General features: G+C 37.6%; 1 protein-coding gene and 1 long non-coding RNA gene across 6 annotated transcripts; both read right to left on the bottom strand.

The window, feature by feature from the left end:
- On the bottom strand, positions 1-26,446 carry LOC132058809 (isoleucine--tRNA ligase, cytoplasmic). Of its 5 annotated transcripts, XM_059451168.1 has the most exons (28): positions 23,420-23,582; positions 22,699-22,852; positions 20,214-20,279; positions 19,957-20,100; positions 19,401-19,615; positions 17,791-17,956; positions 17,079-17,192; positions 16,711-16,808; positions 15,145-15,223; positions 14,047-14,205; positions 7,041-7,130; positions 6,103-6,236; positions 5,799-5,958; positions 5,604-5,687; positions 5,269-5,481; positions 4,727-4,852; positions 4,225-4,362; positions 4,008-4,111; positions 3,866-3,929; positions 3,554-3,642; positions 3,332-3,473; positions 2,625-2,688; positions 2,474-2,541; positions 2,222-2,344; positions 1,481-1,546; positions 1,166-1,277; positions 994-1,085; positions 1-320 (listed from the first exon to the last, which is right to left on the bottom strand). In XM_059451168.1, the coding sequence occupies exons 1-28, from the start codon at positions 23,575-23,577 to the stop codon at positions 216-218; spliced, it is 3,327 nt and encodes a 1,108-aa protein (XP_059307151.1). In that variant the 5' UTR covers positions 23,578-23,582; the 3' UTR covers positions 1-215. The 5 variants fall into 5 exon arrangements, with proteins under 5 accessions (XP_059307151.1, XP_059307150.1, XP_059307153.1 ...); XM_059451167.1 differs by lacking the exons at positions 22,699-22,852; positions 23,420-23,582 and adding an exon at positions 25,809-26,446; XM_059451170.1 differs by lacking the exons at positions 22,699-22,852; positions 23,420-23,582 and adding an exon at positions 24,070-24,195.
- LOC132058810 (uncharacterized) lies at positions 7,432-13,888 on the bottom strand. The gene is made up of 2 exons (XR_009415420.1): positions 13,480-13,888; positions 7,432-7,611 (listed from the first exon to the last, which is right to left on the bottom strand). It is a non-coding gene; the product is annotated as an uncharacterized LOC132058810 (long non-coding RNA).
- Positions 26,447-27,066: the final 620 nt, after the last annotated feature.

Raw genomic sequence — 27,066 nt, 5'->3', positions numbered from 1 at the left:
TAACGCCAACCAGAGGACACTTGATTAATCAAAATTGTTATTCACGTATATATCACTCCCTGGCAAAAATTCCCAAATGACAATTACAATATAGACCTATTACAATAAAAATGTGCCGGGAAAAGTACAAATACACAATTTCTAAAAATTGGGGAGAACTATAACTTAAATCTCTCTTGTGAAAATAATTATATTCGCAGAGTATTGGTCTAATGTCACTGTGATTTGCAGTTCAAGAAATTATCTCCAACACTCAAGAAGACGTGTTTTCCCAGTACCACCTCAACTGGAGGCTGGTTCTCAATGCACTTGACCCTTATCTGCAAGGTCACAGTAAGGGGAATGTAAAGAATCATATTGTAGCTATGTAAAATAAGCGAACTCTAGAAGATTTATGTGTTGAAGTGTGCGACCATCTCATCTAAAAGTTTCACAGTTCAACATAGTATCAGCACAGACTAGATGTCATGAGTTCAAGTCTCACCGCTACCCAGATCAAAAAAAAAAAAAAGAGAAAAAAAAATCCAACTATTTGGCCAATTAAAAAAGATTTAGGCGCATACATGAGGCTTATCAAGACATAATATAATCAAGTACTCCATCCCGTCCCAATCTACTTGACATCCTTTCCTTTTTGTCCAGTCCCCGAAAGAATGATACCTTTTTATATTCAATAATAATTTGAGTTTAAACATCTCATTTTACCCTTAATGAAATGATTTATATATACACAAATATTTATGGCTTGTTTTAGACAACAAGTTTTAGACCCCACTTGTGGGAATATATTGGGTATGTTATTTTAGACCACAAGTTTTAAAAGTCTTCTTTAATTTTTAAACTATATGCCCAGTCAAATACCATTACATAAAATGCAACAGAGGGAGTAATTAAGAGTCAATAACCAAGTTAAATTTTTTGATCATCTAAGCTTTTAGATGAGATGGTCACAGCTCACATAATTCAGCATTATGAAAGTTTTGTGGTACAAACCTTGCCCTTTCCTTGTTGAAACTCCGATTTCAATTTATGATGATCCCTCATCAGCAGGTAAGTTTGTAAGCCTTGAGAATACTGTGTGTTTCCTGCAAGATGAAGATGATTTAGAAACAGAAAACCACCTCGGAATGACCAAATTTTCTGAAACGAGAATCTCAAAGTCGACCTCCATATAGAGCAGCAATGGCATCTGAATTAAACGCTAGACTTGGTCTTGCTAACGTGATCACAAAGGACAAGCCAGAGATTCCATGAAAACTCTCTTCATCAATAGTTATCTGCAAGTTACAGAACTTGTTAACCGGTGTAACAAGAAACAACGGTAGTAATACTTTATAAGCTACAATTTTTCATTCTAATCGTAAGAAATGTATTCAAGTAAGAAACCAGCACTGAATATCAATACACGCAACAAATGCTAGACTCCAACAGAACTCTTGAAGACCAAATAACACAAATAGGAAGAGGGTTCAGAACTTACTGCATGTGATGGGATTTTTTCAGCAGGCAGCAAAGGAGATCCAATGGCGTCTTTAATATATGATTCCTGTAACGCCAAATTATTTATTAAAAAAGAAGTTGAACGAAGAAAGGTGCACTAAGATAAAAAGTAAAGGTGGCATTAGGAATTTGTGGGCGAAAACAAATGGAAATATAGGATATGGCTGACTAAGCCCAATACTTAAGAGGGAAACCCAAGGCTTCATAATCAGATTAAAAGTCAACAGAAACCACTTCCGAAGAAAATTGAGGTATGTTATTTTTTTTTGGCAGAAGTGACAATATCCCCTCTCGGTCTCCAAGATCAATGATTGTCATCCGCCTTGAACTTCTCTCTCCGGACAATAACCCTTTCAACCTTGAAAAAACAAAGTAGTTCCCTTCCTTAAAGAACTATATAGTTTGAGCATATGAATTAAGCTTTACCAACTTATTCCCTCTTATATCCTTTAGCTCCCCTATCACTATTTCCCGTTGTTCCCCCTTCAAACCAGTTTGCTCCACCCCCCACCCCTCCGCAGGCATAACAAAAAGGAATGCTCATTTTAGGACTTGGAGGGGTACTTGCCATCCAAATTATACATTCCGTAAACCCAAGACTTGGAGGATCCCTGGGGCAATTCTCTATTTCTCTGTCTCTACCTAGAAAGGCAAATTTCACAGAGCCAGGTGCCTAATAAATTAGAAAACTTCAAGTAATACTGTGGACCTCAAAAGATACCTGAGACTCCAAAATCTGCTCAGAGACTTTTTTATCGTCATCCAAAGACTTGAAGAAGACCTCTACCATGTCCGTGGGTTCAAGAGCGGCTTTCTTTCTCAGTTTCTGGATCCTATTCACAACCTGCAAGCAGAGTTCAGCATCAAAGCCATTCATCAGGAATCTCCCAGCACAACAGTAACCAATCAAAACACAAGTAAAAAGTCAACGATATCTGCAATTAATCACATTGAGAATGAGTTCCGAAAATACCTCCCGAGCCAGTCCAGCCACAAAGAGTGAATCATCAGTACGCAAATCCAGTATCACTAAAACATCACCTGTATGTGCAAAGAATGAAATAAAACTACAAGAAATCAGATGAAACTTAAATACTTAAACTTGTGAAGGAGGAGATGCTCACCGTCCCCTGCCGCGTCCATTTCATCCTCTTTCCTATTATCAGGACGCTTGAAACCCCGAACAATCTGCACGTACATTAAAGATTGAGTAATGCAATAATAATAATACTAATAATAATAATAATAATAGTTCAATTCTGATCCAGTGCAAGAGGTGCATAATAAGCAATTAAACCCTTCCCGAGAATTTTGATTATTAAGATGAGTAAAATAAAATCTTTTTTCAAAACCTAAACTCCTGCTTCAAATTAATATTTGTACTTGTCTGTTGTACTTCCAAATTCCATTTTCTCTGCCAAAGTATAATCCAAACTAATTCTGAAGACAAGAAACAACTTCCTACTTCAAGAGGATTCTCTACACATGCAATTCCTTTTCTCCTCCCAACTTTCCCCATTAATTTTCTTTTTCAGCAATTTATGTAGTCCTCTTCAAGCCAAAAAAGGACAGATATTCACAAACTGACAGCACTTTTGGGGCTCAACTTGCAATTACTAAATAGGGCCAGCATAAATTTGAAGGAACCTTTGCTTCTTCATCTACTTTTTCCTTCATTTCCAGTCCTGACAGGCAACTGGCCTATTCTACCCTTTGTCCCCAGAGTTCAATATAGCCAATGAAAGAGAACCCATGACAGAACTGTTTTACTCTTTCTCGGGTAGCGACCAACAAAGATGAGGAATTTAAAGAAGCAAGTAAATATACTCACCTTGATATCAGTAAGCTTCAAAGTGTGTGAAGCAATAGTAATTTCTCCCGCTTTCTCAAAAGCAATAATATCTTCTGTTGACATGGCCTTAACTTCCTTGGCAACAACTCCCATCGACTTTCCCAGCCTTTTTCCTAACACACTGAGGCAAGGCGACCAGTTTACGAGTTAATTCAGAGAGCAATAAATGACGACAAGCTTGGCACATGACATTTAGATCACCTGAAATCTGGCTCTGCACGCAAAGAAGCATACTTCAATGTGTCATTGCATGGGACCAAAGATTTAATGTTTAGCTCCTCGAGCACATACTGCAATCACAAGAGCAACCAACCACTAAAAATTAATAAGATGACATAATACAGAAAAGAAAAGGTAAAAGAGACAACAATAAAAATGAACATCATTATACAAACACAAGAAAATAGCCTTACCCATTTCGTTAAGATTACCAACTATAATAGAATAGTATTTAATTAACAGTTTAAAGGCATTCAGAATGGAATGCCTGAAAAAGCTAAAACTATCTCATACCTCTCTTAGTTTGCCCGTGATGTCATCAAGGAATTCTGAATCTGGATGTACAACCACCATTTCCCTGAAAGAAGACCAAACCAACATGAACTATTGCCATTTGATCTGTTGTTCGGGAAAGAGAAAAGTGCAGAGGCTCAACCTGAGCGGAGTTTTAAGAGGTTTGTTGTGACGCTCACGAATATTTCGTGCAAGGTCAATAAGTGTCATCATCCTACTAACACTCTGCTCAATGCGCTCCCACCTCTGAAATGATTTCAAACATGCATGAAACAAACATAAGGCAGAGAAGATAGCAAAATTTTGCACATCATATTTGAAGAGCAGCAAGAAAAGGTAAGATAGGAAATCATATGTACCTTCCCTTCCACTTCAGGATAGCTGCAATAGTGAATGCTCTCCTCTGATCCATCACAAGCTTTCCGCAAATTTTGGTACAGAACCTCAGTGAAAAAAGGAGTTAATGGTGCCATAGCTTTACATGCAGTCAGAAGCACCTATCAAATTGAGGACCTACTGTGTTAGAAAGTCACAAGCAGAAGAACTACAACTCATAGCGGGATGTAATTACTAAAGCAGGCACAACAAAAGAAATAAGCTACTTCGTGCACTTGGGGGTGGGATTCAAGTTGATTCATATGAAAAGCAACAAGTACCATAACATATGAATCTCATTCATCACACATTTCTTCCATAAGACTATGTTATGCTACTCCTATCGGCCGCAATAAAAAACTAAACAAGGAATAGCAAGAGTTGAATCTTTGGATTGCATCAGACACAGAGCCCAAAACTACACAATCACAGTATGCTAACACGTGACTTCAAAATCTATTATAACAGTAAGAGATGGCAGCTTACATGGTAAAGAGTTGAAAGAGCAATTCTGCAGTCTTCCTCACCAGTACGGCCTTTTAGTCTTTTCCGATTGAACCGCACATAGATATTAGTTAAATTATCAAGAAATTTTAGGAGATACGGAACCACCTGCCAAGACGAAGGATAGACAAACAATCAGCACGGATGCTACTTGCAAATTATAATTTTTTCCTATAACCACACACTTCGACAAAGAGACCATGTGAAGACCAATCTGCTTTTCGATCTTTAACCATAGACGTGAACTTGCGGATCACGTATCTCTTATATCCAAAAACTTAGACAAAGGGACAATGTGTGCCTATTTGCCGCGTCTCCAGCTTTAACCATAGAAAAATCTGAAAGACGTCTAGGCAATGAAATAAAAGCATATGGATATTCTTGTTCAAACATCAAAACAAGGATTTAACACAAACATTTGTAGGAATCCAGTTTCAAGATAATTATAGATGTTCAGTAAACTGCCTGGAAATGGTTGAGCACATGAGGTTAGATTTGGCATTCGACAAGATTGGAAAACTAACCGTGTACAATCTATAAGCATCCATTTCCTGTCGGACAAAATGCACTAAGCTCTGAGTTGCAGAATTTATCCATTGGTCCAGGACATTCGAAGAACTCTGCAAAGTTCTCTGGTCAGTAGGAATGAATGGTCCAAACCCATCAACTTCAAGCCTCTTTGCATTCTGAACAAGGAACCTATATGCATTGTACCATGGCAAGAAAACATCTTTCACCTGCATTCATGTAATCATCTTCCAAATTAGGAGAAAACTAAAAGCTTTTTCAAAATAGCTACTAAAAGAACTGATTGAAATCATAGAGATGGAGTGCCAGCATATATAAAGGATACACTTACCACAGCAAAAACTCCTTCTTTCTTGAATCGCAGAGGTTCAGCACGGACAACGGGAGAGTTTATCAGGTATAAACGCAATGCATCCTGCACAACAAACATTAGTTATAGTCATTTGCCAACAACCCATCAATCAGAAGCGCTGAGCACCTCATGTAACAACTGAGTAAATGAAGAAGCTCATGATTGGCAACTTACAGCTCCATAATCATTGATAACTTCTGATGGTTGAGGATAGTTCTTTAATCGTTTACTCATCTTCTTCCCATCCTCAGCCAGGACAAGACCATTGCAAATGAGGTTTCTAAAAGCAGGTTTCCCAAAAAGGGCAGTAGAAAGGACCATAAGGGTGTAGAACCTGCAATACATAAGAACCTTATAGATTCCACTTTTTGAATTTTGGATCTCCTCTGACTTGGAATACATGAAAAGAACTAAGCTCACAGAGATCATAATCAGAATATCAGAATATAGAGAACATAATCAGAATATCACAACATACCATCCACGAGTTTGATCGAGACCTTCTGCCACAAAATGACCCGGGAAATTGTTCTCGAAGAGTTCAACATTGTCAAAAGGATAGTGGATATAAGCGTAAGGCATTGAGCCACTCTCAAACCAGCAATCAAATACCTGGATTAGTGTAACAAATAGTTCTGTCAAAAAGCAGAAGACAAAATTGAAAGAAAGGATTGGAAGGTACAAGCTCATTATAAAAGTTCAAAAAGAGACGGGGTTAAATGTGGAGATTTTGTTGAACCGTTAGTCCTGGAGTGCCTAAACAAGCACTTCAGCTATATAGGTAAAATAATTGAGAGCTAGTAAAATTGAATTTCAGCTTGCAAAACATTTTAATGTATTAGTTCCTAAGAATAGATTTTGGGTTTACAAAAGTGGAACAATGCACATATCAGCCCTCAACAGGCAGAAAACTATTTGTTTCAAGTACGTATTCATTACTGCTCTCCTCACTACCCAATGACAACTAAAATTCCTCAAAGATTGAACATATAACAACGTTGGAATGTAGACAATACCGGCAGCAAAAGGCTATCAACATTTATGATCTTATCCAATTCAATATCAAATATTCCAGAGGTTTAACATGAGAATAAACATTTCAGCAGACAAAATCAGCATTAAAAGTCTTACAATAAATTTAAATGGATTTTTTTTTTTTTTTTTGATAAGGTAAATTTAAATGGACTCTTAAAATGTTTTCCTAACTAATTTTTTCTTCCTAACTCAATAGGCAAATATGTGAAGTCCTGTACTTAATCCATAAGGAAAAAAAAACATTAGTTAGCAAATTCATCCAGCCTCTTTAAAATAAAGCAAATAACATGAAAATATATCTGTCGGATATACTTTTGTTTGATAAATGTAATATCAATGCTGTAGCAGCCTACTGTTAAATGAAAAGTTAACTGGTCTTACATCCTCCACACGTCGAAGAACGCCAAATTCCGGCCCCCGACTGGATGGGATGGTAATGTGATCAATGTTGTGACGATGCAAGTCCGTCACCTGCAAATTGAGCAAGAGGAAAGCCGTTGAAGTTAATTGTCCCGATATAAATAGAACTTGAGACTTTTCTTCCAAAAAACTTAAAGACAGCACGTAACTCAGCAAGAGGATTACTGGAGAGAACAATGTTGCTCGGAAAACTAACCAGAAACACAAACATGTGCATAAAAACTGAAGTTTCTACATTGTAGGGTACGATTTTCTACCAGCTCTTAAAGCCTTTCAAAGCTGTTTTATCGTATTTTAAGTTTGAACGTAAAATAGCAGTCTTCTACAACACGGGTACTTTATGAGGTCTAGGTATATATAAACTAAACATTTTTAAAGGACGAGGTTGCTAGTTAGTTTTTGCATTAGATACTCTATTCTTCGGGAAGGATGGGTTCATCTCTTTGCAGATATTCTTTTGATTTAATTCCCTGCTTCATTTGTGTTCCTTCCGGTTATAGATACCTTGTTTCCATATGACATACATAGACCTCTTTCTTTTTTTTGATGAAGTAATTGATTCTATTCAAGGCATCCAGAAGATGCAAAGTAGTTTCAAAAGATTGAGCACCAGAATGTCAGCTCTAGTACATAACTAAAGAGCAAACAAAATCTAAAAGGCTATCAGGGGAATCTATTGGGGATAAAAAGGCCCAACTATGTAAATAAAAAAGACATTTAGCTTTGAGCATAGTTTGACTAGTTGAAAGTCCATCAAAACATCTACTATTCCTTTCATTCCATATAGTCCAAAGATGGCAGCTGGTATCATCTTCCAAAACTTCTTGATGGTGCTGTCAACTTTCCATTGGCTCCAGCTTTCAAAAACTTCCCTGATAGTGTTTCGCATTACCCATTTGAGTCCAAAAAAGGTGAGGAACATATGCCATAGATCTGCTGCAGCTGAGCACTGCAGGAAAAGATGGCTGTGGGTTTCTGATTCTCTATTACACATGTAGCACCTGTTCACCATCTGAAATGTCCTCCTTGCCAGATTGTCCTGTGTTAGGCAGGCTTCATATATTGCTGTCCAACTGAAGCAAACAACTTTGAGTGAGTTTGACCTTCCAGATTAGTTTCCACGGCCAGTTGACAGTGATGGCATTCTGCATCATTTCCAACCTGTAAGCTGCTTTCACTGTGAACTTGCCCCCATCTGAGTGACCCCACCAAAACTGATCTGTTGCATTGACATTGCTTGTGAATCCATTGAGAGTTTGTAAGAGTGTGAACAAATCCTCTAATTCCCAGTCTTGCAAGTTTCTTCTGAAGGTTAGATTCCAGAAATTTCCATCTCTATATTGCTGTAGTGTTGCATCTGGCTCCCTAGCTATTTGGAACAAGGCAGGGAACTCACTCTTTAGAGGGGTGTTTCCCAGCCACCTGTCCTTCCAAAACTTGACATGTTGGCCATGCCCTACAACCAGATGATGATTCTGTGAGAATTCACCCCAAAGTCTGCTTATGCTCTTCCACACTCCTACTCCGTGTGTGCTAGTTACCTGTTTAGTACACCAATGATTTTGGAATCCATGTTTAGCCCCTGACCACTTCTTTCCATAGACTCTGGTCCTCTTGTGTGTATCTCCACAACCACTTCATTAGTAAGCATTTATTGTGCTTTATGAGGTCCCTGATGCCTAATCCTCCTTGGTGTTTTGGCAACATCACAGTATCCCAATTGACTAGATGAAATATGTGCTCAGTGCTGTTTCCTTACCAAAGAAAATTCCCTCTGATTTGATCTAGTTGCTCCAGAACTTTACTTGGTATAGGAAAAAGTGACATGGAATAGGTTGGAATGCTGCTAAGCACACTATTGATGAGGATCAGCCTACCACCCATTGAAAGGTAATTCATTTGCCAGGATGCAAGCTTCTTCTCAAATTTTTCTATGATTCCACTCCAAATGTAAGAGGATTTGAATTTAGCCCCAAGAGGAAGACCTAGGTAGGTGGTTGGGAGAGATCCAGTACTGCAACCTAGAATCTCTGCCATGTCCTTCAAATTGTTCACCACATTAACAGGGTACATGACACTTTTCAGCATGTTAATGTGAAGGCCTGAAAGAGCTTCAAAAATAAACAAAGTCAGATTCAAAAAGAGCACCTGATTCCTGTCTGCCCCACAGAAAATCAGAGTGTCATCTGCATAGAGCAAATGAGAGATGTTAACAGAATTGACTCTTCCCACATCAAAACCATTGATCCATTGCAACTGCTTGGCCTTGTCAAGCATTCTACTCAACCCTCCATTGCTAAAATAAAGAGGAAAGGTGAGAGTGGATCTCCCTGCCTTAGTCCTCTTTGAGGTGAGAAAAAACCAACTGGACTTCTATTTATGAGAATGGAATACTTCACCGTTGAGATATTGAACTTGATCCATTTTATCCATCTTTCACCAAAACCCATCTGCCTGAGGATAGAAATGAGATAGGACCAGTTCAATTTATCAAAAGCTTTTTCAACATCCAGTTTGCATAGTAAACCAGCACCTCCTTGTTTCATCTGCCAGTCAAGTACTTCATTTGCAATTAAAGATGCATCAGTGATTTGCCTGCCTTTGATGAAGGCATTCTGTTGATTTGAAACAAGCTTCTCCATAACCTTCTTTAACCTTTCTGCCAGAACCTTTGCTATAATTTTGTAAACACTTCCAATCAAGCTGATTGGCCTATAATCCCTGAGTTCCACTGCCCCCTTCTTTTTAGGGATTAGAGCAATGAAAGATGCATTGAAAGATCTCACCATCCAGCAGTGTTGGTGATAATGGTTCATGGCTGCAATGAAGTCCAGCTTGATGAAATCCCATGCCTTCTGAAAGAATGCCGTTGTATATCCATCAGGACCAGGTGCTTTGTCAGGAGCACTAGAGTCAATGGCTGCTTTGATTTCTTCCTCCCCAAAAGGTTGTTCCAAATCTTCCTTCTCCTCTTCAGAAATGGTGCTAATGTTCTCAAATCTAACAGTTGGTCTCCAACCTTCATGTTCTGTGTACAAGTTCTCAAAGAAGTCCAGTGTCTCCTTTTTATTTGCTCCTTGTCTTCTATGATGACATTGTCCACCATAAGCCTGTCCATACAGTTGCTTCTCCTGTTTGAGTTAGCAATCTTGTGAAAGAATTTAGTATTCTTATCTCTCTTCTTTAAGCCAAAGGCATCTTGACTTCTGCCTCCATGAAATCTCCTCTGCTTTTGCCAATTGTTGGATTTCTATCCTCAAATTAATCATTTGGTTAGCCTCTGTAGGATTCATTTGCCTTCCTTCTGTGGACTGCTCAAGAGCTGTTAAATCTTCCAAAGCTTTGGACTTTCTAGTTTCCACCTTACCAAACTCCAGTTTGTTCCAGTTGGTGATATCTTTTTCAGGCTTTTTAGCTTCTGCATCAGTATAAAATCAGGCCTGCCATTGAAGCTATAACTTTGCCACCAGTTCTTCATTTTTTCAATAAATCCATCAGCTTGCAGCCACATATTCTCAAATTTGAAGTAAGAAGGAGTTGCATCCCAATCCCCATTCTCCAATAGTATTGGCCTGTGATCAGAAATCACCCTAGGCATTGCTATTTGCTTCACTACTCCGAATGTGTCATTCCATTCTTGTGAGATTAGGAATCTGTCAATCCTGAAAGCTTGTAATATGTTCTCCCTCTTGACCAGGTGTATTGGCCACCTTGGAGAGGAAGATCAATAATATCCAGGTCTTGAATCATCTCTGACAGTTCTAACATGGCCCTTGACCTTCTATTGCAATTCAGCCTCTCACTTTCAAATCTGCATACATTCAGATCACCTCCCAAGATCCAGTGTCCCTCCCACAGTCCTCTTACCCTGCAATTTCACTCCACATCTCTTCCCTTTCCGGATTGGTATGTGGCCCATATATACCAGTAAAACACCATCTAAATTCTTCTTGAGTGCTTTCACATAGTGGAGATGGAATAGATTCCTTGGTGAAAATCTATTTTGTTCCATCTTCTCTTATCCCATATCATAACAATCCCACCCCTGGTACCGCTTGCTTTAACTCCACCCAATCTGCCCATCTGCTGCCCCATATTTGCTTTATTATACTATTAGAACAATCCTGCATTTTGGTCTCTTGCAAACATAATATATCCACCCTCCACTTCTGAATGAGAGTTTTTATAGTGCTTCTTTTCCCACCCTCATTCATCCCCTGTACATTCCAGCTCAATACTTTTAGCTTCATGTGGAAGCTGAGTTGTATTGCCTGCCCCTGCTCCCACTGCCTTCCGTTTTATTCCGGTCGTAGTTAATCCCACACTCCAATCTCTTTAATTCACCTGCTCCTTTGTTTTTTTCTCTTTGCCCCACAATTTTGTTTTTCGGCTTGCTGTTGAATTTGAATTCTCTTCCTCTGTTCCATTCTGAGAATCATGTCAAGTAATTCGTGTTCGAATCCCATTGCATTAACCCCAAAAGCCTTGCATGCCTTAGCCATGAAGATTTTTGTCCATTGTGAAGTCTCGACTAGTGTTGGCATGTCGACCATTTGCGCAGTTGGACCACCTTCGCACCATGTCGTTGGGAGTGCATCACAGGTTGCTAGAGAAGAGAAATCTGTCTCTGAGTCAAGTGGAGCTAGAACCAACTCGTTATTGTTGAAAAACCTGGGAACTCTTTGTTTAGTATCACCTTCATCGTCTGCCTCTGAAGAAGATGCTTCAGGGTTTTCCTTGTTACTGTTTGTGTCAAGTTGACTGAGGATTCCTTGGTCTGTTGAAGCACTTGGAGTAATTACTGCGTGTCTTGCTCTTGGGTTGGGCTTGTGACCAACTACTCTCCAAACAGACTTCTTATTTAGAAGTCTTGTCTCCTTAGATCTGCTGGAATGGGCTTTTTTTTTAAATTTTGGGCCTCTCCTTTGGTAGGTCTGGTAGTACTCTTTCCCAGCAATTGGGCCCAGATTTACTTCTGAATTGGAAGGCCCATTTCCTCCCTTCTGATATGACCCTAACCCCTGCCCTTCAAGCTATTATCCGTTGTGCAAAGCATTGGACCATTTTTCAAATTAAAGTTGCAAGTTGGCAGACCCTTCAAGCTATTATCCATTGTGCAAAGCGATGGACCATTTTTCAAATTAAAGCCGCAAGTTGGCAGGCTAGCAATGTGCTCCACTGGCTCCTTTATTTGCTTTGACATTTCAGCAACTTCCGGCGCTTTTAGAGTTCCGGCCACCAAAGATTTGTCAGCTGGTCTTATTTTTGTGTGCGCATCCTCCAAAATATTAACGTCAAGCTCCAGTCGTCACAAATCAAGTCAATATTCTTGGGATCTCTATTGTTGTTTACAACACAAATACGAGCCCGTAGAAGTGAACCCTATGTTTTGTATCTTCATCTATTCCGACGAAACCACCGCATTTATCCCCAATAAATTTGAACGTTTCTATAGTCCATTCATGTATGGGGATTCCGACTGCTCTAATCCATCTTTCTTTTGATTTCTCCGGCATTAACTTCGTTCCTGTTTCCGGCGACCACCATTCCAATGTTAGTCTCCTTCCATTCCAGAACCATTCCCCTGCCTTGACCCTGTTCGCCTGATTTTGAAGGAAGTTCGAACAGAAATTGGTTATGACAGATTGGAGTAACTTTCATTCCAGCAGAAATTTGCCATCTACCTAGGAACCATTTTTGTATCACCTCAGACTTAGGGCTGAAGTGGAAAGAGTCATTGAAGCTTCCAATGAGGCATTTGGACAGAAAATGCTCATTCCCTACCTTGGATTCCTTCACCCTTGTACCAGCTACCTTCCGAGACTCATTTAGAGATGGCCATTGTGAGATGTTTGCAGCTTCCACGTACGACTTGGATTCATCCGTGCGAAGAAGAAATCTTGGGTCAACAAATTCTCCTAAGAAGCCTTGAATCTTCTTAGCTATTTCACCCCAACCTCTGTTGTAACTGCCTTCTGGAATAATGATGGCAGATTTCTTGTCCCCTAGGAATGTTTCAATTCTGATGAATCTACCATAGCTATTAAAGTTTTGTATTACCCTGAATATGTAACTTTGTGCTTTCCTGCACCATCTTCTGCATTTATTGCCTGGTTGAAGTGAAGCCTGCTTCAAAGCTTCAACTACCCACTGTAGATTGCATTTATTGATATTAATCTTGCTCCTAAACCTCCTGCTGGATTCCCGTAAGGGAAAACCAGTGCTCACCTTCATTGCTAATATCAATTAAATGGAACGATTTCCCACTTGAAACAAACGAGACCCCGCGCTCCATCATTAGGCTTTAATAGGATAAGCATCGGAAAATAGCACGTCGGAAACTGGAAGAGAGGAAGGGAGAGAGAAAAAATTTTTTGGACATTGTAGGTCTATTTTACACTACTTGCCAGGAGTTGATGCACCATAATGTCTTATAAAACATGCAGAAAACCAACAACAACATACCCAGTGTATTCCCACAGGTGGGGTTGGGGGAGGGTAGAGTGTAGGCAGACCTTACCCCTACCTTGTGGAGATAGAGGCTGTTTCCGAAAGACCCTCGGCTCCAGTAACACATAACAAGGCAGTTTGAAAAAGACAATACAGAAGTAAACAAGGCATAGCAAAAAATAGAGAAAGCGTAAGAAACATGCAGAAAACCAGCAAACATAAAATTATTTTAAATAAAAAAACCTGGAAAGACCAATGTAAAATTTACTCAGATGTACTACAAATGAAGAAAGCTGGAAACTCAAAAGAAAAATTCAACTTAAAACAAAACTGAGTCACATGCAAGAGCTTATGAAAAATATCAAATAAGCAGTAAATTTCTTTTTTATTTCCCTTAAAGGAAGTAAATTTCAATAAGAGGCTACTTCACAAAAAAAGATAGAGAAGTATAAGACGGTCATCAACATAGAATGGTGAAAGTAAAACAGGTATTACAATGTCGGGACGAAGGAAAAACCTTAGCACCAGAGAGCTTTTCCAGTTTGTCAATGGAGTCCATAACAACTATCTCCTCACCATCCTCACTAACCCACACAGGAAGAGGAGTACCCCAGAACCTACTTCGGCTAACAGCCCAGTCTCTTGCATTTTCTAACCAATTGTGGAAGCGTTTTTCCTGTAATAAAGAACACAAAATAAAATGAAGATTAGGATGAATTATTGGGTTCTGTAAAGACAATTTATAAAACTCCAACAATCATGATCTGTTGATGAAAACGATAGTCAGTTAGCATTCATATTCTGCAAAGCTTCAATAGAAGTACATGAAACCTAAGTCACAGAACTCAAACCGGAAAAGTAACTTAGCTTCAACAAAAGTGGACGATAGCAAATATCTCTACTAAAGTAGAATATTACTGACAAAATAACAGGCTCACCAGTCTAGTACTGCATCACGTTGGACCACAGAATTCGGCATTTAAAAATTTATACTCTGTATTTAAAATGTGGAGGTGCGGTAAGAAATGCTTTACCGACAGTGCCACAGAGCATAAGCCCAGGAAAACTTCTGTGTTAAAATTTGAATTAAATTCAAGAAAAATCTACAGAACTAATTTAAATATCTAGGCAGAATGGCATATACACCAAAAGAACAATAAACAAGCCACCAAATCCAAGATGCTAGAACAAAAAAATTCTAGGATGTACTAGACAACAATCCAAGTAAAGCATGCATTGGGTGTTCCTATTAGGGCACTAGCCCAATCTGCCTTCCTTTATCCCCAACTCCCCTTTTGTAAAATTGATTTTTCTGATATATCACTACTTACGAAACATGTGTATATCCCTAAAGGTCTAATTTCATATGAAGATTGTTCGGTGAGGAGCTTTAATCAGTAAGTATTTTGTAGTAAACACCAGTAACACCTAAAACAAATTAAAAACAGGGAGACCAAAAAGGAGTAAACAATGAATAATGTCTGACAATACATGGAGTGGAACCAACACAAACCAGTGTAACAGAGCAAATCAGCAAAACAAATTTCAAGTGAACATAATACTTTATCAATTATGAGCCTACAAAAAAAGATAAACGCTGAAAGAAAATAGTAACCTTCACAAAATCAGGAACCCAGTAAGTTTGCTTATTGTTCTCTAGCAATTGATCCTTAATCTTTTCCACCATGATAAACCTGGGCATACATAAACCAACAATACGACCCCAAAAAAACATTAATACAGAGGTCAATAGATGCATGACAGCATAAGAGAAGATAAATATTATTGGTCATCAAAAAGAGAAAATAAGCATTATAAAAAGCAAAAAGAACATTAAAAGAAAATACTTATCAAAGTTCAATATGCAATGTCAGTTGCTAGTAAAATTAATGAACTTCAATTGCCATGAAACTAGAAAGGCAACCCAGAAAATCATGGAAAAGCAAGCCAGCAATTCAAGAAAGAGGAAAGACATTAAAAAGAATTCAGAAATACACAAAACTGACAAGAGAGCTCAATATAATATATAGATGGGAGAGCATGATTTAGGTGCTTGAACCGTGATGGTCCTTCCAGTCTATTTTATCATATATATGGTAAACACTCCAGGGGCTGACCAGTGACTCTTTTCCAACTTGCTCCCTCGGTGACGGAAACATCCAGCCTTAGCATTCGAGTTGGAAATCCATTTACGCTAGGCTATCCGTCTTTTGTCTGATGATCCTTCCAATAATCTAAAAAAGTAACTTCCCCTGTTCTCTCACTTGCATTGCAAGCAGAACGATCGCAATATGAAAAACTATGTATTTTTCATTACAACATCCTCTTTTCCATCTAAAAGGCGAAGTTTGAAAGTGATATTTCCCTCTTTTACTACCCTATGAAGCACCATAATTGACCCCTGGTTACCAGATCAATTCGCCTCTTTATACAAAATTAAACACAGTTAAAACCTATGGTTTATAAATATCGATTCATTATGACGTAGCTTAAAAAACTCTAGATGCAAGTAACTGCTAAACACGACTACCAGCTTTATTCTCAACGTGTGAAAATTATGCTTGGATTTTTTAGCATAACTGAATTGTTCTTTTTTTTTTTTTTTTTTGATAAGTAGAAGGAAAACCAATTCAGTTATGTTACCTTTTTCCTTAATGGTAACCTCCTGAGCAGATGTAGGATGGTTCAGTACTTCTCCAAGGACTAAAGTTCGGATAAGCTACCACAATCAACTTATAGGAGAAGGCGAGCTGCTACCACCAACATTCAATGGCGGTCAAAACATTATAATAGAGAACTTTTACTCATGAAGAATAGGCAGACCTTCTAGGATATCCTACATTACAGTTGAAAAGGAACTGTGCACCTGATAAAAATTTTGGATGATGTTCTATAAAAGGAGATTTATAAATAAAAGATTACTAACAATAATACCGCTATAAGAGGAAGGTACTCAACAACTTTTGGACATGGGTTTGTATATGGATCATAATCTAATGAAAAAAGGATGCATTTCTATTTTATTCGGCTAAAATCCAGGTTACGGTTCTACAATACTGCATCATAACACAACAGAAAAGTCATAATCTCAGAAGACTAGATAAATATTGCATCATAACACAACAGAAAAATAAACGATAGAAACAGTGAGTGATGCATGGAATGATCTGAAGTATGTTACCAGCTAGGAACTGCTCTGTAAATCAGAGGTGTGTCAGATCTCCAGCAGAAAGGGTAAGAATGCATAAATTTTCCAGATTTGACAAGCCTTCCTTTATCCTGAACGAACAAAAGTATCTTAAGCATGGATGTTGACCATAACTAAATAAACAACCATACATATATAAAAAAAACCATAAACAAACACAATTTCTCACTCAGATTAACGACAAGCTACCTACAAGGTTTATGGTAAACCATATTCTCTTTGATGGGCATTTTCAGCCGATTCTATTCAGAATTATTGTTATAATCTCACCCCAGTTTTTGTAACAATTAAAGGTGTGTACATTATAGTACCAAAAAATAGAAAGTACTAGAGTCTCTTGCCTTCACTGCTTGAGTGATATCATTATCTGCCTCCTTAACATATTTATTTCTGAAGTCAGTAATTCTATCAGTAAAGCAGCCATTTTCATCTACTGCCACAATCAGGCTCTCCCCCTACAGAAAGCAAAACCAAAACAGTCAATTTAGTTGGAGTATTAAAATGGCAAACTTCTAATGTAATAATTCTCGAAAGAACTCAAGGTAACAATATCATAAAAACAACAAATAAATAAATCCTGATTTAGCCAGACATTTGGGAAAATGGCTAGCAGTTACAAAATATGACACTTCATTTGCAAAGAAAGAAAAAGAAAAATTCCAAAATGTACTTCCATCAGCAAGAAAACCATGAAAATCTAGATACTAAGTGGTTATGGAAAGGGGTACGAGAAGAGAGAGCACCAAAAGGTCGAAGTGAACAAGCACAATGAGCTCTAATATTTTCACAAGCCCCCGAGACGTTATTCCAGTAAATTCTCCCAGGAAGAAAAGGTGATGACAAGTCAGATATTGCATAGGAAAGTAGACGTGAATCAGTGATAAACTCGTGCAGGTCCTAACACTTGTAGGAACGTAGTACACAGCAAAAAGCTAATAACAAAGCATATAAGTTCCAGAGCACATATACAGATACAGACAATGAAACATGTTTTCTATTACAGGAGGATAGGATTGATTGCAAAGATACTTTGAAGTTTCATAGTTTTCAAACCTTATTGATAATGCGGTTTTCAATACAAACACGATAATCGTCCTCACCAAAGGCAGGAGCGCAATGAACAATTCCAGTACCACTATCAGAAGTCACATAATCATCTGCGACGACTCTAAATGCTGAGTCGGAATAATCCTTGAAGTAATCAAATAGTGGAATATACCTGCATTGAATATCTATATGTCAAGCTTTCTTGATAAGATATCTATAAGTTAACCTTGAAAGTCAGTACTGGCACTAAAAGTTACGTTCACCACTGACCAAATTAATAGTGTCTCATGCAAAAGAAAGAAGGAAAAACCTTAATTGCAGGAAGGAATAAATCACCATACAACCAAATGGCCACATGATAGACAATGTTGGTGCTCAAAATACAAAAGAGCACACTGGGTCAAGATAAGAGTCCCAAGGTAAAACAGAATATCCAAAATTTTCACAGCTATATGGTTCAAATCACATAAAGACCAGCACTTCGGTCCAAGAAGGCTAAAGAGAACCTTCGGGTGTACTAGGATACATGCAACGTCTATAAGCACTTCCACTGCTGCTATCTTTTCTGCTTTCTTGCCTCTACCTTTCTAGCTTAAATTAAGTGAAATCTGCCATTCCCCAAAGTTTATACTTAGCAGACCAACTAACCACCAATCAATCAACCACCATCAGACCCATCCAACCACCAAAATAGAGAGATGGTTGCGGGGGTCCCAGTGGGAGGGGGCAAGCATGCCATTTTGCATCTTCTAAGAAACAGGTTACCACTATAATACTAATCAGCTTCCAAGATTCTCCATTTATTCCAAAAAGAAGGGCAGAAAAAGGGAACATCGAACAATAACTGATGAACAGGATCCTAAAATCAGATATCAGACACACACCTGACACCACACATTCTAATATGCCTAAAACCACTTCATTTGACAATTGAGTTCAATTCTTAATCAAAGCAATTGATTATCCTTTCTTCATGTAAAAGAAAAAATAAACGCTTCATTTGACGACATTTGTTGTTTCTGACAATCTGCTCTCTTCAGATATTTCTTTTGTTTTCATTCTTTAGGTTAAGGCTATTTCCTAATTAGGCATTTCCAACATTACAAGCAAAAAAACAAAAGAAAAAACTTGGGATCATACCCATAGAAGACTCTCTATAAGAGGAGGCAGAGAGGTGTGAAGTCACACCTGCTAGGTTACATTCTTACTCAAATGATAAGAAGCAAATACATCCATAGAGTCAAAATTCAACGTGTTGGCAAGCATCAAAGATTGACCTTTCAGGGGGCTTGTTCGAATAATTGAAGTCCAATAATTGAAGTCATATCTGGTAAAGTCATTAAGCATGTTCATGAAAACAAAACAAAAGAAACTAAAACAATTACCAATGAACGGCTTCTATTTGCAATGTGCAGCAATGAGTCGGTCAAATATGAATCAGCATACAAGGCAGAAGAAGACACGTAAATCAAGTGAACCTCACATTAGAACATAAAGATGAAAGGATCACTTTCATCAACTTGCGTTCAAGATACTAGATACCATATTTCGGACAACAAGAACAAAACTTTGTGCAGCATATCAGTTGACAAAGTTCAAGAAGAAAAATAGCTCACTTCTTCCCCACAAGGGACGACCCAGGGAATTTATCCACCACCTCATAAGTTTCCACATTCTGTGATTTACCACCAGAAGGCTTTGTCTTAGAATTTGGAACTTGAGCGGCAGCAGCAGGTCCATCTGGGGTGACCTTTTTCGCCTTCTCAACTGGTAGCTCGGCCAATCGAGATTCTGCCACCACATAAATCTTCCCGTTGAATTTATTGCGAACCTGATCGTTTTATCAAATCAACATTAACAAGCTTAGATTAAAGTAAATATTTCCATCCAATTAAATGACTGTTCTTACATATACAACTGATTAAATGTAGCAGAGCAGGAACAACAACAACAACAACATACCCAGTTAAATCCCACAAATAAGTTAAATCCAACAACATAGCCGGTTAACAAAAACTGAAGACCTTTGACTTTATAACAACAAAACTAACCGCATTGGAAGCACTAATAAGTTAAAGTAACAACAAGCCCTTCAGACTCCGAAAGTATTGTAATCCAATCAAAGCAACAATTCACTCAAATTTCAAACCAGAAGTTTTACTAAGGACTAACCTTGACGTATACAAAATTGGCGTTGACACAAAGAGCAAGATTACTTGGAAGGGTCCAAGGAGTTGTTGTCCAAGCAACAAAGGATGCACCCTCAGGATCATCAACTATAGGGAAGGAAGCCATGATTTCAGGGTCACTTACTTCCTGCATCAGACCCCAAAAAAGGAAAATAACTTTTTTAACTTCTTGCTGAAACGTCACTAGAACAAGGAGAAAAATTGCGTTTTGTGCACTGCTAAATGATTCTGATTACGGACCTTGTAATTTGAATTAGCTTCAAAATTGGATAATGGAGTCTTCAAACCAGTACTATAAGGCATAACCTGCAAAAACAAAAATCAGGAAAAGAGTCAAGTTTCTTTTAAATCCAACCACGCTGACACACTGTTGAGCCCATCTGCTCCGATCTTGGTGGCAAAATTCATCTGATGCCCGTATGAATTTAAGCATGCTGGCTGGTGGATTGATCGAGGTAGCACAAACAAGCCCGGACAGGCGGACGCCAGAGCGGAAAAGGACGTTTTCCTCAAATCCGGATACTCAATTGTCAGTATTACAATTTTTTGGCACAGCGGCTATGCTGACAGCCATATATTACTCAAAAGATTGCTCTTTTAGATTTTCTTGTTTAAAAAAAAAAATTTAAAAGAAAAAAAAAAAAAAAAAAAAAAAAAGAGATAATAGATCAAGCCTCATCCTGAATTGCACTACTGTTTCTTTCAAACCCAACTACACTACTGTATCCGGCACCCGTATGAGCTTAAGCATGCTGGCTGAAGGATTAATTGAGGTAACCTTTTTCGTTAGAAAGGTTATAGTATTATATGTTTTCAGCACAAAGGCTGTGCTGATAGCCATATAATACTCAATGAATCGTTTTCTTTAAGAATTTTCTAAAAAGCATACTACTTTCTAATCAATCATCATATTGAATTATACTACAGGTTAAAGAAAGAAGAAAAAGGATAAACCTTGAAACCCTTATAAACAAGACTCTTCTGAAATAATAACTGTACTACTGTTTCTTTCACCCAGCTACATTAATCTGAGCCTATCTTCTCCAATCATTTGGACATATTTATCCGGCACACATACGAAGCATGCTGGCTGGTGGATTAATTGAGATAACCTTTTTTTTTCAGCAGAAAGGCTGTGCTGATAGCCATATAATACTCAATCAACTATTTTTTGAAACAAACTAGAAGTCATACTACTATATAATTAAGCATTAGCTTGGATTATATAACAAGTTCAAGAATAAGAAAAAAGGACAAACCTTGAAACCTTTATAAACAAGACCATTCTGAAACAACTACACTACTGTTTCTTTAACCCAGCTAAACTATTGTTTCTTTCAAACCCAACTACAGTGATAACCTTTTTCTCCGCAAAAACGCTGTGCTGATAGCCATATAATACTCAATGAACATTTTTTAAAACAAAATAATAAGCATATTAATTTCTAATCAAGCATCATATTGAACTATACTACAAGTTCAAGCAAGAAGAAGGACAAATCTTGAAACTCTTATAATGGCCCTTCTGAAACAACTACAGTACTGTTTCTTTCACCCAGCTACACTACTGTTACCTTCAAACCCAACTACACTGATCTGAGCCCATCTGCTCCAATCATGGTGGACAAATATATCCAGCACCTATATGCGTTTAAGCACGCTGACATGTGGATTAATTGAGGTAACCATTTTTCAGCACAAAGGTTGTGCTGATAGCCCTATAATGCTCAATGAAATGTTTTTTCCAATTACAAAAAAAAACATACTATTTCCTAATTAAGCATCAGCTTGAATTATACTACATCAAGCAAAAAAGGAAAAGGACAAATCTTGAAAACCTTATAAACAAGACCTTTCTTAAACAACTACACTATTGTTTCTTCCAAACCCAAATACACTGATCTGAGCCCAGCTGCTCCAATCATGGTGGAAAAACGCATACAAGTTTAAACAAGCTGACAGGTGGATTAATTGAGTAACCTTTTTTGAGCACAAAAGCTGTGCTGATAGCCATATAATACCTATGCTGCTCGGACTCGGGTGCGGTGTCAGATACGGGTATGGATCTAGAGGTCGGACTCGTCATGATATAAACTTTAAGGTTCGTGGGTACGGATTCAGGTACGGATAGGGGTGCGGGGATTCGGCAAGAAATAATTCAAAACTCTAAAGTAGAGTTATAAAACCTAATGTATGAGACATTATGTGGAAAACTTGAGGAGAAAATATTGATCAAGAGGAGAATGGAAAAGGAGTGACAGAAATTTCCATATACAAGTTATTCCATTTTCTTCTATTTCACCATAGCTTTTGTTTTGATTACATAAATCATTAAATCTGTCCAGAATTTCTCCCTCAATTTTGGTCAAAGTACCCAAAACTGGTTTCCCCAGATCGGTACGGATCCCACACCCCTCTCGTGTCGACATAGGTACGGCACCGAAAGTGAAGAGTCCGAGCCACATAGTTAAATACTCAATGAACTGTTTTTTTCTAAAACTACTGTAAGGAGATGCGCAGGAACGATCCCTAAGCAAAGACTAGGAATGCTGCAGGACTAAGTGTACCCATTTAGACTCACTTTTGTTTATACCATTTAGACTCACTTTTGTTCAATTATAAGAAAATAAGCTCTTTGATGAATATTTATAGCATAATTCAAGCAAATACACATTAAGATTGTAGAAAGACGGGACAAGTTCAAGAATAAGAAAAAATGACAAACCTTGAAGCCTCTATAAACAAGACCTTTTTGAAACAACTGAGCAAAAACCCACCAAACACTTTCCATAAACCCCAAATCCATACTTTTATACCCATTCTTGAAATCAATCCATCTCCCCATTCTCACCACAGTTTTTTCCCATTCACCAACATACCTAGTCACAGTAGCCCTACATTCCTCATTATACTTATCAATACCCATATCAAACACTTGTTGTTTAGTTTTAATCCTCAAGTTTCTCATCAATCTCATGTTCAACAGGTAATCCATGACAATCCCCACCCAAATCTTCGGGTCACGTGATGACCCGTCATTATCTTATTTCTTTTTCTCATTTTGTATTTACTTATTCTTTACCCTATCTTTTTATAGCCCTGCACCCTACTTTTCTTCTACTTTTATCCTTCAAACTGCTGATGTGTGACATTACGTAACGGCAAAAAACGATGCAAATCTATCCAAACGATATATTCATCAAAACAATACAGTACGATACAATACAACACAGTGCAATATAATACCATATATTACGAAACGACGCCTAATAACCATCCAAACAAGGTGTAAGAAAAAAAAGGGACAAACCTTGAAGCCTCTATAAACAAGATCCTTTTGAAACAACTGAGCAAAAGCCCACCAAACACTTTCCATAAACCCCAAATCCATCGTTTTATACCCATTTTTAAAATCAATCCATCTCCCCATTCTCACAACAGTATACCTAGTAACAATAGCTCTACATTCCTCATTATACTTATCAATCCCCATATCAATTACTTGTTGTGTAGTCTTAATCTCAAGTTTCTCATCAATCTCATGTTCAACTGGTAATCCATGACAATCCCACTCGAATCTTCGAGCCACATGATGACCCGTCATTACCTTATATCTTTTTCTCATTTTGTCTTTACTTATTCTTTACCGTATCTTTTTATAGTAGCTCTACGCCGCACCCTACTTTTCTTGTAGGTTTATCCTTCAAAATTGCTAATGTGTGGCATTATATAATGGCAAAAAAACCATACAATATATCCAAACATTATATTCATCAAAACAATACAGTACGAGAAAATACAACACAATACAATATACTACGATATATTATTAAAACAATGCCTAATAATGTTTGATTGTACCCGCTAATATCTAATAATCCTATTTTATCCTTTACCCTACCTTTTTATCGTAGCTCTGCTCTATAAGTAGGTTTATCCTTCAAATTGTAGATGTGTGACATCATGTAACGGCAAAAATCGATACAATCGATCCAAACGTTATATTCATCAAAACAATACAGTACGATACAATACGACACATTATGAAACAATATGTAACAACCATCCAAACAAAGTACAAGAAAAAATGACAAACCTTGAAGCCTCTATAAACAAGACCTTTTTGAAACAACTGAGCAAAAACCCACCAAACACTTTCCATAAACCCCAAATCCATAGTTTTATACCCATTTTTATAATCAATCCATCGCCCCATTCTCACAAGTCTTTTCCCATTCACTAACATACCTTGTCACAATAGCTCTACAAGCTTCATTATACTTATCAATCACTTGTTGTTTAGTCTTAATCTCAAGTTTCTCATCAATCTCATGTTCAACAGGTAACCCATGACAATCCCAACCAAATCTTCGAGTTACATGATGACCCGTCATTATCTTATTTCTTTTTCTCATTTTGTATTTACTCATTCTTTACCCTATCTTTTTATAGTAGCTCTACCCTGTACCCTACTTTTCTTGTACTTTCATCCTTCAAATTGCTTATGTGTGACATTATGTAACGGCGAAAAACGATGCAAATCTATCCAAACGATATATTCATCAAAACAATACAATACGATACAATACAACACAGTACAATATAATACGATATATTACGAAACGATGCCTAATAACCATCCAAACAAGGCGTAAGACAAAAAAGGGACAAACCTTGAAGCCTCTATAAACAAGACCTTTTTGAAACAACTGAGCAAAAACCCACCAAACACTTTCCATAAACCCCAAATCCATACTTTTAAACCCATTTTTAAAATCAATCCATCTCCCCATTCTCACAACAGTTTTTTCCCATTCACCAACATACCTAGTCACAAGAGCCCTACATTCCTCATTATACTTATCAATACCCATATCAAACACTTGTTGTTTAGTTTTAATCCTCAAGTTTCTCATCAATCTCGTATTCAACGGGTAATCCGCTATGACAATCCCCACCCAGATCTTCGGGTCACGTGATGACCTGTCATTACCTTATTTCTTTTTCTCATTTTGTATTTACTCATTCTTTACCCTATCTTTTTATAGTAGCTCTACCCTGTACCATACTTTTCTTGTACTTTCATCCTTCAAATTGCTTATGTGTGACATTATGTAACGGCAAAAAACGACGCAAATCTATCCAAACGATATATTCATCAAAACAATACGATGCAAATACAATACAACACGGTACAATATAATACGATATATTACGAAGCGATGCCTAATAACCATCCAAACAAGGCGTAAGACAAAAAAGGGACAAACCTTGAAGCCTCTATAAACAAGATCCTTTTGAAACAACTGAGCAAAAACCCACCAAACACTTTCCATAAACCCCAAATCCATAGTTTTATACCCATTTTTAAAATCAATCCATCTCCCCATTCTCACAACAGTATACCTAGTAACAATAGCTCTACATTCCTCATTATACTTATCAATTACTTGTTGTGTCGTCTTAATCTCAAGTTTCTTATCAATCTCATGTTCAACTGGTAATCCATGACAATCCCACTCGAATCTTCGAGTCACATGATGACCCGTCATTAACTTATTTCTTTTTCTCATTTTGTATTTACTTATTCTTTACGCTATCTTTTTATAGTAGCTCTACCCTGTACCCTACTTTTCTTGTACTTTTATCCTTCAAATTGCTGATGTGTGACATGAGGTAACAGCGAAAAACGATGCAAATCTATCCAAACGATATATTCATCAAAACAATACAGTACGATACAATACAACACAACACAGTACAATATAATACGATATATTACGAAACGATGACTAATAACCATCCAAACAAGGTGTAAGAAAAAAAGGGACAAACCTTGAATCCTCTATAAACAAGACCTTTTTGAAACAACTGAGCAAAAACCCACCAAACACTTTCCATAAACCCCAAATCCATAGTTTTATACCCATTCTTAAAATCAATCCATCTCCCCATTCTCACAACAGTCTTTTCCCATTCACCAACATACCTAGTAACAATAGCTCTACATTCCTCATTATACTTATCAATACCCATATCAAACACTTGTTGTTTAGTCTTAATCCCAAGTTTCTCATCAATCTCATGTTCAACTGGTAATCCATGACAATCCCAACCAAATCTTCGGGTCACATGATGACCCGTCATTGATTGATATCGGGTCACAATATCTTTAATTGTACCAGCTAATATATGGCCATAATGTGGTAAACCAGTTGCAAATGGTGGCCCATCGTAGAAAATGTATTCGGGTTGGTTTTCGGTTTTTTTGAGCTGTGTTTCGAAGGCTTTAACTTGTTCCCACCATTTAAGGATTGTTTCTTCTTGATTTGGGAATGAGAAATCTTTGCCTTCACATACATCTTCCATTGTTGTGTGTGAGAAGAGAGGCGTTTTGGAATGCTAGGGTTTAAGAGTGGTAGAGTGACTGAAGAAGAAAGTAACAAAAAGAAAAATTAGTTGGGTCAGCTAAGGGTGGCTCAATAAAATTAGTATTAAAATGGCTACTTAGTCTCCCTTAGGTCCCACTTTATATGATATGACAGTTTATACGACTCATTTTCTATCTAGTCAGTGTCAAAAAAGAATGGTATTCGAAAAAAAGTGTTCGGTTAGCTATTTGCACCGCCGTAAAGAAAATATTAATTTCTAGGTAAAAATAGGAGAAGTGGGGAAGAAGAAATAAGGATAAAATAGTGAAATAGTTAAAATGGATAACAACAACATACCCAATGTAATATAATAAGTGAGGTTTGAGAAGGTGGAGAGGTTGTTTCGGATAGATGTTTGGCCAGAGGTGTCAAAATTAGTTCATGAAAACATAAACCGTCCGACTCGTTTAAGTTTAGGCGGGTTGGGTTATGACCCGCATTTTAGCTCATTTCGGCTCAACCCATTTCAATCCAAATAACTTTTAGACGGACAATAACCCGCTTATTTATTAACTAGCAATTTGCACGATTCCCTTCTTTGGGAGTGGTCTTTAATTTTTGCCCCTCTAATTGCTGGTCTTTAATTTTTGTCCTTCGCCTAAAATACCTCTAGGTTCTGGGTTCGAACCCCGGTTTTGTCATAAAAATTAAAATTCGCAGGG

Source organism: Lycium ferocissimum, chromosome 6 (genome assembly GCF_029784015.1).
Source record: "Lycium ferocissimum isolate CSIRO_LF1 chromosome 6, AGI_CSIRO_Lferr_CH_V1, whole genome shotgun sequence".
NCBI lineage: Eukaryota > Viridiplantae > Streptophyta > Magnoliopsida > Solanales > Solanaceae > Lycium > Lycium ferocissimum.
The sequence above is the reverse complement of the archived record's forward strand: the minus strand, read 5'-3'. Positions and strand labels throughout refer to the sequence as shown.

Excerpts from the sequence above, each read along its gene's own strand:
- LOC132058809 (XM_059451167.1), bottom strand. The coding sequence starts at position 26,342 with ATGGAAGATGTATGTGAAGGCAAAGATTTCTCATTCCCAAATCAAGAA. Across the intron at positions 20,101-20,213 it reads AAGCTAATTCAAATTACAAG|GAAGTAAGTGACCCTGAAAT; the intron begins GTCCGTAATCAG and ends GGTCTGATGCAG. Across the intron at positions 14,206-15,144 it reads GGGTTCCTGATTTTGTGAAG|GAAAAACGCTTCCACAATTG; the intron begins GTTACTATTTTC and ends TCTTTATTACAG.